This window comes from Silurus meridionalis, chromosome 15 (genome assembly GCF_014805685.1).
Source record: "Silurus meridionalis isolate SWU-2019-XX chromosome 15, ASM1480568v1, whole genome shotgun sequence".
NCBI classification, from domain to species: Eukaryota; Metazoa; Chordata; class Actinopteri; order Siluriformes; family Siluridae; genus Silurus; species Silurus meridionalis.
Window position 1 is genome coordinate 4,757,665 of NC_060898.1, and position 14,579 is coordinate 4,772,243.

General features: G+C 39.2%; 2 protein-coding genes across 2 annotated transcripts; both read left to right on the forward strand.

The window, feature by feature from the left end:
• The first annotated feature begins 462 nt into the window (after positions 1-462).
• Positions 463-5,299, forward strand: pus1 (pseudouridine synthase 1). The gene is given in 7 exon segments (XM_046867416.1): positions 463-697; positions 788-1,008; positions 2,414-2,510; positions 2,513-2,550; positions 2,890-2,992; positions 3,085-3,770; positions 5,171-5,299. Coding segments are annotated over 7 exon segments (1,248 nt in total). The 5' UTR covers positions 463-627; the 3' UTR covers positions 5,204-5,299.
• Positions 5,300-6,203: 904 nt separating this feature from the next.
• On the forward strand, positions 6,204-13,434 carry noc4l (nucleolar complex associated 4 homolog). Its single transcript, XM_046867897.1, has 15 exons — positions 6,204-6,421; positions 6,514-6,634; positions 7,261-7,367; positions 7,477-7,584; positions 8,859-9,008; positions 9,835-9,937; positions 10,028-10,062; positions 10,142-10,192; positions 10,284-10,395; positions 11,226-11,286; positions 11,377-11,487; positions 11,561-11,724; positions 12,293-12,375; positions 12,950-13,063; positions 13,157-13,434. Exons 1-15 carry the CDS (start codon positions 6,212-6,214, stop codon positions 13,271-13,273), a joined length of 1,647 nt encoding a protein of 548 aa, XP_046723853.1. The 5' UTR covers positions 6,204-6,211; the 3' UTR covers positions 13,274-13,434.
• Positions 13,435-14,579: the final 1,145 nt, after the last annotated feature.

Sequence of the window (14,579 nt, forward strand, 5' to 3'; positions counted from 1 at the left end):
TTCGATAAAAGTTGTGATTAATCACGAGTTAACTCATGACAATCATGGGATTGTGATTATATATATATATATATATATATATATATATATATATAGCAAATGTTTCCTGACGATCATCAGTACTTGTTTTTTTTGTGTTTTCGACAATAGAACGAGAAAACAACATGTTGAGATTATGAGAAGATTAAATCGTGATCAAGAGAAAAGAAGTAAGAAAAATATACAACAATGCATGGCCACTTTGGACTTTCGTAGGTACATTAGATGCAGAAAACAATATAAATATATATATATTTTCTTTTCCTTTTTTTTATGGATCGCATATAAAATACACTGATATGTCTACTATTAGCATTATAAAATCATACACTAGTGATTAAGGATATTTAGATTATATATTGTGTTATTTTTCTAGCTATATGTTATATATAGGACCCTGAACTGCAGGCTTTCTGAGATCTCGCGATATTTTCCGAGAGGTTAGAGATCACCGCTCCATGTGCTCGTGTGAAGGCAACCCGGAAACTATGCGGTTGATGCTACATGTTCGTTTAAAAGCGAAAAGATAAAAAGTGAGGAGAAAAAAAAAGAGGATGAGCTTCTCGAGTTTATTAAATTATTCGTGAGATGCTGAAATTCTGTCCTTTTGTCCGAGTTTTCAGTAGTCAGCGTTTCAAGTCAGCAGTTAAACCCAGAGGTGAGATCAATGCGTTCAACATGAAAAGCGCTGCAGAAGGACACTTCCGTCTCATTTCCGTCTCATTTCCGTCTCTGTGTGTTTGAACAGGTCAGTGCAGGATCGGAAGGTTTTGTGGACTGTTTGTGCAGAAGATGTCTGGGGAGGAAAACCAGAATCCCAGCAACATGCCCAAGCTGAAAAGAGCTCCAGAAAGCAGCGAGGTGGAAAATGAAACGAAGAAGCTGAGAATCGAAGAGGAGAAGAGATTCCCCAAAAGAAAAGTTGTCCTCCTTATGGCTTATTCAGGAAAAGGATACTATGGAATGCAGGCAAGTTGGTGATGCTCAGTGTTGCCAGGTTTAAAATGGCGCTTGATGTCTCCAGATGACGTCACTAATCTACTCTGCATGTTGGAATATAATGGATATGGACTTTCTATTAGGAAACTACATTTTTTGGAGTACTGAAGGTAATAAAGTGTAAAAGAACATCTCTGGAACATGAGACAGGATGTCCAGAGAATTAGGGATCGCATTAGGGACCCAAATATGCAACAACATAATCGATCGTAAGAGTAAACATATACAATACTTTCTTGTAAACGTTTCCACCACGTATAGAGTCGGACATGATTAATACAAAATCAAGAATGTAGTTTTAGTCTCCTCTCGTTCTCGTCCCGGGTCATGGCACCAAATGAGGATTAACTGTCTTACATAATGGCAGCTTGGTAGCGCTGGGATTTGAACTCACAACCTTCAGAATTCCAACATCGTACCCACTGAGCTTCCCTTATAGCCCTATTCAAATCGGATTTGTTCGTTAGAAGGTTGTGTGTGTAATCGGTTGGTACACGCCTCTTCAGCGATCAAACGCTCACATCTCATAAACCCCTTCATCTCATAAGATCTAACAGTAATTTAAAAAGAAGTGATACAAAAAAATTGCTTAAATGAAACATTTATTGACCAACACAAGCCTCTTCAATCAGTTGAAGGCTTGCTAACAATACAGTTCCAAACGTTTACTCCATTCTCTCTCCAAATGTTCTTATTCTCTCTCCAAATGTTCTTCTCATTTTCTATCCAAATGTTCTTCTCATTCTCTCTCCAAATGTTCTACTCTCCAAATGTTCTTCTCATTCTCTCTCCAAATGTTCTACTCTCCAAATGTTCTACTCTCCAAATGTTCTTCTCATTCTCTCTCCAAATGTTCTACTCTCCAAATGTTCTTCTCATTCTCTCTCTAAATGTTATTCTCATTCTCTCTCCAAATGTTCTTCTCATTCTCTCTCCAAATGTTCTACTCTCCAAATGTTCTTCTCATTCTCTCTCCAAATGTTCTTCTCATTCTCTTTCCAAATGTTCTTCTCATTCTCTCTCCAAAAGTAGCGTCATATGCAACTAATGAAATATAAGGCTAGAATAAAAACGGAGATTAAGAACTTGAAGCTCAGGATACGCCAGTCCGCCGGGCAACATCAGGTGTTTTTTTTAAGCAGAACGTACACACACGGTTTGATGCGCCTGACTGATAATCGGCCTATTTTGCGGCACAATCAGCAAATGATTAATAAAAAATTCCAAAATTGGCACGATCAATCGACTTCTAATTTATAAATAATTTTATTTCAATAGTAACTTTTTATTTGAAGTTGCTAGATCTTTCAGAAGAATGCTGATATTGAAAATGTTTCAACTTGCCTGTTGAAACTTGGTTTTCTGTTCCCATTAGAGGAATCCTGGAAATTCTCAGTTTAAAACTATTGAAGATGAACTGGTCAGTGCGCTCATCAGCGCCGGGTGTATTCCTGAAAATCACGGAGATGATATGAAAAGATGTCTTTTCAGAGATGTGCCAGGACTGACAAGGTGAGGACGGGAAATCATAGTGTAGTGCTCAGGGGTGGACAATGTAACCAAAACCTGGTGACATTTCTATCATCCTAATCATGATGTTTAAGTTAAAGTGTGGAAGGAGACTCCAGCGGTAGCATTTGTGTTAGTAGGGTTTTTTTTGCTAAGAGAGAGTCTTCAGGGTAGTAGACTGCACATTAGGTGCTGAAATGATAAAAAAAATACACTATAGACTAAGATGTTTATTCTGTGCACAACAAAGCCATGTACTAGTGTTCGTGCATCCTTAAAATCTGTGTCATTCTCCGAGCTATACTTTATATATTACCATGATCTTTTCTGATTATATTTCAGGGTGTGTCTGCAGCTGGCCAGGTCGTATCTCTGAAGCTGTGGCTGATCGAGGGCATTCTGGAAAAGATCAACACCCACCTTCCACCACAGATTAGAGTTTTAGGTGATATATATATAAAAGAATATTTGTATATTTGTTTTCTTTTCTGTGTGTGTTATGATTGCTTGATCTAATCTAATAAAAATCTCTGACAGGTTTGAAGAGAGTCACAGGCGGTTTCAACTCCAAAAACAACTGCGACGCCAGGACCTACGCGTACATGCTTCCCACAGTCTCATTCTCTCCTAAAGACACCGACCAAGAGGACACGTCCTTCCGCCTGGACACAGAGACACTTCAGAAAGTCAACAAGCTCTTTGCGCTCTACAAAGGAACCCATAATTTTCATAACTTCACGTCTCAGAAGGGCCCTCGGGACCCGAGTGCTAAGCGCTACATCACGCAGATGTCCTGTGGCGAGCCCTTCGTCAGGGAGGGGGCGGAGTTTGCGGTGATCACAGTGCGAGGCCAGAGCTTCATGATGCACCAGATCAGGAAGATGATTGGATTGGTGATTGCTGTGGTGAAAGGATACGCGCAAGAGGAGATCATCGAAAGGAGCTGGGCCGAGGAGAAGGTCGATGTCCCCAAGGCTCCTGGGCTTGGCCTGGTGTTGGAGCGGGTGCACTTTGACCGGTACAACAAGCGTTTCGGGGGAGACGGGCTTCACGAGACACTGGAGTGGGTGCAAGAAGAGGACGCTATATCCGCCTTTAAGGAAGCACACATTTACCCCAGTATAGTGGAGACGGAGTGTCAGGAGAAGTCCATGGTCAGCTGGATGAATACACTGCCTATTCATGACTTTACCGCCACGGCAACCGGCAAACAAGAACGCAAGGTGCGTGAAATAAAAATCCCCAACGTTTATTTTGTCTGGTAAATCTGTGCACGGATGGATTAGGGGGACTTGATTGGATGGAATTGGTTAAATGGATACATGGATGGATGGATGGATGGATGGATGGATGGATAAATGGTTTGAAAGGATTCAGTTGGATGGATGAATTGAAGGATTGAGTTGAATGTATGGAAGGATAGATAAATAGATGGATGGATTGAAGGGATTTGGTTGGGTTCAATGGAAGAATGGATTGGAGGGATTAGAAGGATTTTGTTGGATGGATGGATAAATGGATGGATGGATGGATGGCTAGATGGATGGATGGCTAAATGGATTGGAAGAATTTAGTTGAATGGATGGATAAATGGATTGGAGGAATATGGATGGGGAAATGGATAGATGGATGGTTTGGAAAGATTGGAATGATTTGGTTGAATGTATACATGGATGGATTGATGGATGGATGTATAGAATGGATTGGAATGATTTGGTTGAATGGATACAAGGATTGATTGGTGGATTGGAGGGATTTGGTTGATTGGATACATGGATGGATGTATGTATATATAGATGTATGAATGGATTGGAATGATTTGGTTGAATGGATGGATGAATATATATAAATGGATGGATGGATAGATAGGAGGGATTTGGTTGGATGGATGGATAGATAAATGGATGGATTGGAGGGATTTTCTTTTTTACTGACACTAATTCTACTTATACCATATAACTGTAAAATTCTCTAATCTGATCATTGGTCAGAGGGTAAATGCTTAATAATCTTTAGTAGTTCTGGCTAAAAGTTACTTCTTTCTGTAGCAACAACTCTAACAATAATCTAAGGCAAATACAAAACTGTTAAACATCATTGAACAACCTAATGCGAAAGATTTACATTTACATTTTTGGAAGGAGTTCCCAGTATTATGACACTTAGTTACAGTCAGTAGGTTTTTCTTTCCACTTGCAACTGTTTATCTGATATTGTAATGTAAGTGTCTCAGGAAACTTCCACACAAGTAAGTGTAACTGAAAATGAATGAAAATTATAATTGTGTGGTTGTAAATGAGGAATAAACCACTTCATACATTTTATGTACATATACATTCTATAACAACATACATAAAACTTTCAGGGTCAGTTATCTGCCCGTCTGTTTTTTTTTTTTTTATTACTAATTTTAATCAGGTTTTAATTTGTGCAAAGTTTACATTCCCTTAAGACCAATCGATTTTATCTCAACATAACATATAATGCGTTCGATGATTATGATGAATGTGTTTTATGATTATACATTGTTTTCAATTTTGCACACATTTTACAAATATGTGATAATGGTACCAAACCTTTTTCTCAAAAGTGAATATTCTCTCTCTTTTTTTTTTTTCCCCAGGATGAAGATGAAGATGGAAACACTTCAGACTGAGACAAATGCTTTTTTCTTTTTTTTTCTCATTTCATTGAAAATGTTTTTTTTTTTTCCATGTTCCAATATAACCTTTGAAATAAACCTCTAATTTTATTTGCCGCTTTTGTTCCCATTATATTTTATTCTGCCATACATGGTATAAATTGTACATAATAAATAATACATTTGAAGTTTGACCTCATTGAACTCATTTACATTTTAACCCCAATTCTATTCAGTCGTCCAAGTTATTGTCTCGCTGCAATTTGCTGCCAGGTTAATGTAGCCAACGTTGTAGATGAAATAAGATCGTTGTGTTTTCATTTTTGTTCTTTAAAAGTTTAGTATTAGTCTTATTTCTATTCTCTCATATTCTCATTTAAATACCTGGAAAGACCTTTGATTGAATCGGTATAGTAGGAACCAGTGATTGTGTGCACAATGTTTTCAATATCTTGGAACATAATTGTCTGAACCACTCTATAAAATGGACGCATTATCATATAGTAAGAGTTTTGTACACACACATGGTTTAGATAACGTGTTCTTTACATTCCTGAGGTGTTCAAATGATTTAATGGTTACCAGAAGAATGGATCGATATTTTCAGAACTGTAATGCTAAAGGTAATGGAAACATTTTCATAATGCTGAAAAACAAAGCATAAAAACAGTTCTTGAACTGTTTCTGTACTTTTTGTGTCACATGAATAGATACATGAGATGGATAGATGAGAAATTTTGGGTTGAATAAATACAAAGAATTGATGGATGTATTGAAAGAAGGAAGGAAAGCTAGGGGTCTTCAACTCTGTGAAACACCTCAAACGTTTCTTGACATTCCAGTGCATGATGTCTTTAACTTACAAAGAAAGACAAGACAATTTGACTATAAAATTAGAAAAAAAATATTAAAATTTATAAAATATATAATACATCTCTAAATAAATTATAGAAATATACAGAGCAGGTTTGAGGTGAGGTGACTATCTGAGCACTTCATATCCTCCGACCGCACGGGGGCGATATGTGCACCCTGAACCTCGGCGTGCTGCGCTTCTCCCTCACCGCCAGATACACAGGCAACATGGCGCCGTCCAAGAAGCCCAACGTGAGCAAGAGCGACACAGAAAAGAGCCAGACTTCACCTAAACAAACCATCAGCGCGAAAACAGAGCTCATATTACAAAGCAGAAAGCATGCAAACAATATATTCGACCTGCTGGAGTACCTACAGGTAATGTTTTTCTTCCTACTTTCTCTATTCTCTGAACTCTTCTGCTAGTCATTGGTCTGGAGATATTTAATGTAATTCGTTCTAACATGCAGTCTGAAAAAGAGAAAGAAGTCGTTTGTGCTATCAACGCCTGTCAGAGGTTATTCTGCGAGTTATTGGAGAGAGGAGAGCTGTATGTTGGGCAGCTGCCAAAAGAAGAAGAGCTTCTCCAAGGTACGTGAAGAATCTTTCATTTACTCAGCACAGTAGCACATAATACATGTACATGCTGCTCATAATAGATAGAATCTAACCCTAACCTTTCTGCATACACTGTCCAATCAAGAGAGAGGGATGGATGGATGGACAGACAGACAGACACAGGTTTATTTATCCTGGGGGAAATTCCTGCTGAGATACTAAGAATTAGGGACCAGTATTGTTTTAAGAGTAAACTGTCATGTGTACAGATGACCATCTGTTACACCTTTTAGTGAACTTCTTATGTGACTCCACCCAGAAGCATATGATCTGAATTCAGGAAAAAAAGAAGGTGCATGACAAATTGCAAATATACAAAGTTCCTATAGTAAAAATGCAAGAAACAAAAGTATGTGCATGGATAAATACGACATGCATGTGGGAAGTCCTGCAGAATTCGTGTTCTCAGGACAGGATCCACCACAACCCTGACCGGGAAAAAGTGCTTACCGAACTTAATTATATATAATTGTATATTTTGTTCCTTTCACTACACAAGAAAAATTCTGCTTTCTGGTTGTCATATTCGTTGTCTAAACGATCACAGTCGAATTGAACAGCGAGATTACAGCGTTCTGAGTTTTCCTTTATACCTTCAGGTGCCTGGAATGCAGATGAAAAATACCACATGTTTATAAGACACCGCTATAACAGCTGTATTGAGCTGCTCCTGGAGAACATCGGCCATGAATCTTACCAAGTAAAGGTTAGAAAACTTGGGTTTAAAAAAAAAAAAATGTCTATCTGTTAATCCAGGCTCGCTGTTTATGCAGTATTTGCTCAGTATCCTGTACCGTTTGTGTTTGTTACTGCAGGAGAGTTCGCTCTGTGCTGTTATGAAGTTTGCAGCAGCCGAGGGGAAGCATCCTTTGCAGAAACAGGACTGGAGTCAGCATTACAGTTTTCCCAAAGAGCTTATATCAGTGAGACTTCTTCCTCTTCTTCTTTTAGCTGCTCCCATTAGGGGGTGCCACAGCAGATCATACGTCTCCATACCCCCTGCTCTACATCTGCCTCTTTCACACCAAACTACCTGCATGTCTTCCCTCACCACATCTATAAACCTCCTCTTTGGGTTCCTCTTTTCCTCCTTTCTGGTGGCTCCATCTTCAACATTCTCCTACTGATATACCCCATGTCCCTCCTCTGCACATGTCCAAACCATCTCAATCTCGTCTTTCTCGCCTTGTCTCCAAAACGTCCTACATGCGCGGTCCCTCTAATAAACTCATTTCTAATCCTGTCCATCATAGTTACTCCCAATAACCATCTCAACATCTTCAGCTCTGCTACCTCCAGCTCCACCTCCTGTCTTTTACTCAATGCCACTGTCTCTAAACCGTACAACATAGCAGGTCTCACCACAGTCCTATAAACCGATAATCACAAATCACTCCTGCTGTCACTCTTTTCCACCCACTCCACCCTGCCTGCACTCTTTTCTTCACTTCTCTAACACATTCTCCATTACTTTGCACTGTTGACCCCCAAGTCCCTGAACTCCTCCACCTTCTCCACCTCTTCTCCCTGCAACCGCACCACTCCACTGCCCTCCCTCTCATTCACACACATGTACTCTGTCTTACTCCTATTGACTTTCATTCCCCTTCTCTCCAGCGTGTACCTCCACCTCTCCAGGCTCTTCTCAACCTGCTCCCTACTCTCACCACAAATCACAATCTCATCTGCAAACATCATAGTCCACAGAGACTCCTGTCTGACCTCGTCCGTCAACCTGTCCATCACCACTGTAAACAGAAAAGGGCTCAGAGCCGATCTTTGATGCAGTCCAACCTCCACCTTAAACCAGTCTGTCGTTCCTACTGCACACTTCACTGCTGTCACACTGTCCTCATACATGTCCTGCACCACCCTCACATACTTCTCTGACACACCTGACTTCCTCATACAATACCACAACTTTTCTCTCGGCACCCTGTCGTACGCTTTCTCTAAATCCACAGACACACAATGCAACTTCTTCTGACCTTCTCTATACTTCTCCACCAACATACTCAAAGCAAATAATGTCTGTATAATGGTGAGTGATCTCTGTGTACATCACTGTTGAATTTTCCCATCTGACTGGTCAGAAACTGTTGAATCATTTGGCAGTATTTGCAGTAGTTCATCTGTAAGGTTTATCTGAAGTGTGTGTCCTGAGTGTTGGATTTAGCGAGTGTGTGTTTGTGTGCAGAGACTGGTATGGGCTTTGCTCTCGGAGAAACAGGACATGGCTCTGCTGATCTCCAGGTTTCAGGAGTTCCTAGAAATGGACGACGTGCGCTACTACGTCATGAATTCGGCACGGGACAACATGCACAGAGTGATGGAGCGAAACAAACGGGTGTGTAAAGTCTTATTTTATTTGTAGACAGCATGTCTGTCTTTTTTTTCTCTCTCCCTTTTCCTCCCTTTCACTTTGCTTTCCTTTTCTTCCTCTGCTAGTTTTTGTCTTCCTTAATTTTCTTTCATTCATAATCTTTTTCTTCTTCCAACCTTTATTTTTTTTCTTTTTACTCCTCCCTGCCTCCCTCCCATTACCATAATTTCCCTTTTCCTTTTTCTCCCGTCCTGTTTTTTTTCTCTTTGTCTGAAGAGGTGGATTTTATTTCCCTCAGACAAGGTGCTATCAAAAAGCTTTAAGACTAATGATAATGTGAAATCCTGCATGAATCCGGGAAGATTTGAGGCATTTTTGAGCGACATGGGCGCTTCAAGATCGAAAGAACATCGCTGGAAGAGACCAGAAAGACCTTCAACGAGCTCCACCAAAGAATTACTTCCGCACCCACTCTGTTCACCAGATTTATTTTTTTGTGGACTTCCCCCTCTTCCCGAAGATGAAGATCCGGCTCAAAGGTCGCCGGTTTGACACTGTTGCGGAGATCCGTTGCGAATCACAGATGATGTTTGACACTCTACGAAAAAAAAAAGAAGACTCGAAGGACACGTTCCAGAAGTTGGTAGCGCTCTATTGCTGTGAAGGGGGACTATTTTGAAGGTTATACACTACTTTCTTGTAAACAGAGTTTGTCTCAAAACTTTTTGATACCCCCTCGTAAACTGCCAACAAAGTCCTGCTCTCACCTGCAGAGGGAGCTGTGGTGGGTTTTGTTGTTAAAAAAAAATACTCTCGGGGTACAGGTTACTGATTTGTGTGGCTTTGACAGGCCGAGATGTCCGTCTACCAAACCAACGTCTTCACGCTGCTCACGAATATCACCGTGCCAAGCCAGAATTCAGAAATCACCAACTTCCTGGTCAAGCAGGAGGGTGAGTCCAACTTTTTCCTCTTTTTTTTTCTATCAGTCGTTTATTAATGTGTAGTTTATAACTCACTAACACATCAATACCTTTTCCCAGCTAAATATGAGGACTGGAAAGTGGCCAAGTTAAAAGTGAGTATAAAAGCTGAGAGCTGTGTGGTGTTTAAATGTAGAATATGGAATAAGTGATGATATTTCCGCTGTCCTGCAGGAACACAAGCGAGCGTTTGAACTGATGTGGTTGACGTTCCTGAAGTACAAGGTAACAGAAATACAACTCATTAGACCCGAGACTGGAACTGTGACCCTCCTTTACTTTTGTTTTGGATGAATGTTGTTCTGCTTTCCTGCAGTTACCCATGAGCATGTATAAGAAGGTGCTGGTCATCCTGCATGACTCTATTCTGCCTCACATGAGTGACCCCACGCTGATGATCGACTTCCTGACTGCAGCGTATGACGTCGGTGAGTCCGTGTTCGGCTTCATTACAGACGTCTCAGTGTCTCGGCGTTGCTCAGAAAAGATTTTGTTGAGTTTCAGGGAATTATGGCAGAGTGCGACAGTCTTGGTTCATTCTTGGTTCATTTTTTTTTCTCTTTTCTGTACTCCTGTTCCTTTCCTCTATATTTTTCTTTCGTCCATGCTTGTCTATATTTTTGTCCATTTCTCTTCTTTTTTCTGTAGAAGTCCATAAATTTTCCACTATAGAAATTTATTTTTCCCTTTCTTCTCTCAGTCCGTCCGTCCTTCCTTCCCAACCTTTCTTTCTTTCTTTCTCTCGCACTCTCTCGCACTCTCTCTCTCTCTCTCGCTCACCTTTCTTTCTATTTCCTTTCTTTCCTTCCCTCTTTAATTACTTCCTTTCTTTCTTTCTTTCTTTCACTTTTCATTACTTCCTTTTCTTTTTCCTTCCATCTCTTTTATCTTTTTCCCATTCCTCCTCTTACCATCCCTCCTTCCCTTTAGCCTTATTCATGCTATTGTTTACTATAGTTTTTTCCTTTATTCCTTACTTTGTTTTTCATTACCTTGTCCCCTGCACCCTAGTTTTTATTTTGCTCTTGTTTTCTCATTCTTTCCTCGTTTCCCTTCTCTGTTTATTTATTCTCTTCTTTGTAGAAATGAAAGTGAAAGCTTTATTTAATTTTTATTTTTTTTGGTCTTCTCTGATCTCCATCAATGTAAAATCCATTAAGGGCCTCTGTCTCTTTAGTGTGGGCTGTTTTTTTTTTTTTTTTTTTTTTTTTAAACTGGTTTCAAATGAAACATTTTCTTCCACTATGTTGGTCCTCAGGTGGTGCCATCAGTTTACTGGCTCTGAATGGCCTATTTGTCCTCATCCACGAACACAATCTGTAAGTACAGACAAACTCTGTGCTCTGAAAAGTATATAAAACTACACGATTTATCGCACTTCTTCATGAGATCTGTTCTTATTGAAACAGAGAGTACACTGATTTTTATAAGAAGCTGTACAACCTGATGGACCCTTCTATATTCCACGTGAAGTACAGAGCACGGTTCTTCCACCTGGCCAACATCTTCCTGTCCTCCAGGTACACTTTCAAATGACTGCTCTGCTGTGTATACGCTGAAGCACAGGCTCATACGTGTCTTCTCTTTCGGCAGCCATCTCCCAGTCTACCTCATAGCAGCGTTTATCAAGCGGCTGTCTCGACTCGCCCTGACCGCTCCCCCGACCGGGTTGCTCATAGTACTTCCCTTTATTTGCAACCTGATTCGCAGACACCCATCGTGCAGAGTTCTCATCCACAGACCCAGCGCTGACGGCGGTACGGTGTTGACCTGCTGACACTAATGATACACACACACACACACACACACACACACACTATATCGCCAAAAGCATTGGGTCACCTGGTCATTAGTACGGTATGTGATTTTTGAGAATCGCATTCCACATGTAGTCCCAATTTGCCCTTATAATTCCCTCCACTCTTCTGGCAAGATGTTCCACTAGATTTTAGAGTGTGCTTATGGACATTTGTGTTCATCAGCCACAAGGGTATTATGAAAGGCAGGTAGTGATGTAGGTGAGGAGGCCTGGGGTGCAGTCAGCATTCACATTCATCCCAAAGGTGTTCAGTAGGGATGAGATCAGAGCTCTATAGCAGGTTACTCAAGATCTTCCTCTCCAAAGCATGTAAACCAGATCTTCAAGGAGCTCACTTTGATTCAGTACTTTTGGCAATATAATGTAGTATATATTTTTTTATATTTTTATTGAAGAAAGAACAGAGTAAAGAATGACATACAAAAAGAATTGACGATGCTTTTCAGAATTTTTTACAACTTTTCAAATATATGAACTCATTGTAGTGTTTTATTATTATTATTCAGAGATGTGTAGTGATCCATATGTGCTGGAGGAGGAGGACCCGGCCCAGTGCCATGCTCTAGAGAGCAGTCTGTGGGAAATTAAGGTAAGTTTTATATAAAAAAGTGTCGCAATGATTTAAATTTTTAAGAAGTTAAAAAGCGTCAGACTTCACCGTTTATTATAACTGCTTGCTGTGTTGTAGTGCTTATAGCTGTCTACAATATTGTATATCAAATTTTGTTCTAAGTTATCACAGGTAGTCCCCGACTTGCAACTTTCTGATCTTATCATATCGATACGGAAAATATAAAAATGTTCCTGCACCTTTAAAATTTTTGTACAATACTTTGGGACACTACCAGGATGTATAGAATTTTTTAATCTGTCACCAGACACTGAACAGAGCGCATCTGTAAATTATATATACATAATTTTTTATATTACGGTACCATACATTTCTCCATTTTGCTAAATTATGTACTGTACTTTAAATTAATAACGAATTACAGTATACTACCCCGTATTGATTCCCATTCTTTAAGACTCCTGTGTAGTGTAGGCCATGTTTTCCATGTTTTCGAGTTACGATGTAATAGTAAGTCTGGGACTACCTGTATTTAGGAAACGCCACCACATTCCCTTTTATTTATTTAATTTTTTATTTTTTTTTACTTTAGTCTCTACAGAATCATTTCCATCCAGATGTTTCTAAAGCAGCCAAAGCGATAAACCAAGCTCTCCCCGAGCGTGAGGATGATATCAGCGAACTGCTCGAACTGTCCACTTTTGAGGTGTGTACTAGAGCCATAACACGTTTTATAACCCACACCATAACCTGGCGCTTGATTCCTATTTTCCGTTTAATGTTTCCTCTGTTTTTGTAGCTGATGGAGCGAGACCTGAAGAACCAAAGCCAGTCGGTGCCACTCGAGTTCGATTCAGTCACCGGCCTCCTTCAGAGTCCTCGAGAAGTGCTGGGGCTCCACTTCTCTCTGGAGTAACTAATACAATATATAGATCTCTAATACCTCTTTTTTATTATTACTGTCTTTCTTTTCATTTACTAGCTTCACAACATTGAGAAAAAGAAATAGAATTAAAAAAACGATATACAAAGTATTTGTGACTGAATCTCAAATAAAAGTCTTGATAAGAACGGGAATGTGATCAATTTTTATTTCTTACATACACAACCGTACACAGTACAACATGCATGGAGCTTCATTCTCTGAGCTGTATTGGTTTAACCATTACAGAAGCAACAGTGTTGTCAAAGCATTGAAAAATGATTATAAAATTTATAAATGCACAAAAAAAACATTTAACATTGAGTGATTATAATAATGCATAATCTCTTATACACTCTGGCGGATCTGCCAATTTGTTGATTTTAAGACATTTGTGCTCATATAATGAACTTAGATAAGCTTTAATTAGCTTAAACTTGAAAAGAAAAAAATCATAATTATAATAGTCTAATTGTGGAATGTAGGAAATTCTGAAATCCTTGTATCTTGAAATGCCCATGTTTACCAGGCGATATGGTTTTTGTGTGTGTGTGTGTGTGTGTGTGTGTGTGTGTGTGTGTGTGTGTGTGTGTGTGTTGTAAATATAGGGCCATGTGCTTGTACGTGGGTTTTTTTTCCCTGCTAGCATATTAATCTGATTTAATTTATTTTCATAGAAAATATCAGCTTTAACATAATAAAAAAATAAAATAATAAATTTTTCTGCTTTGCTCACATGACCCTATATTGAGCCATAGTTTCAATAATGTTATGATAATCATCCATCACAATTTTCACCAGGATGAAGTGAATACTTGTGCAAAGAACCGCGTACATGTTTTTACATCACTGCTGGAATAAAATAAACATCATAGAATTTGTAATGGTTTTAATGCTTGTAATGGGAACAGAATTGATTTTAAAGTTCCCTGAAACGCTTCCTGTGGGTCTCAACATTTAGTTGCCTTCCAATATGTCTAGTGGCTACCATTAAGGACCAGTAGAAAACCTTAATCTTTGATGCTGGTATCTACAGGACACCTGTAGGAGCTATTAGGACACCTTTAAGATGTAATGCACATGAAGACATTTGGTTATTTTTTATTATTGCTGATGGTTTGTAATAGTATTTGTACAGGAAACCATTAGAATTTTTATTTTCTTACAAGGGTGTCTTTCTCCAGAGATGGTCTAAATTGATTAAGTTCTAATTCATTAATTTATATTCTCATTATTTAAAAACTACAATCAAATGTAACTTGTTGATTATATGGTGCTGAATTTCAGCTCCGCGCCAGTA

Coding starts and splice junctions, on each gene's coding strand:
- noc4l (XM_046867897.1), top strand. CDS start 6,212: ATGTGCACCCTGAACCTCGGCGTGCTGCGCTTCTCCCTCACCGCCAGA. Junction 9,938..10,027: donor CTTCCTGGTCAAGCAGGAGG/GTGAGTCCAACT, acceptor ACCTTTTCCCAG/CTAAATATGAGGACTGGAAA. Junction 11,488..11,560: donor AACATCTTCCTGTCCTCCAG/GTACACTTTCAA, acceptor CTCTTTCGGCAG/CCATCTCCCAGTCTACCTCA.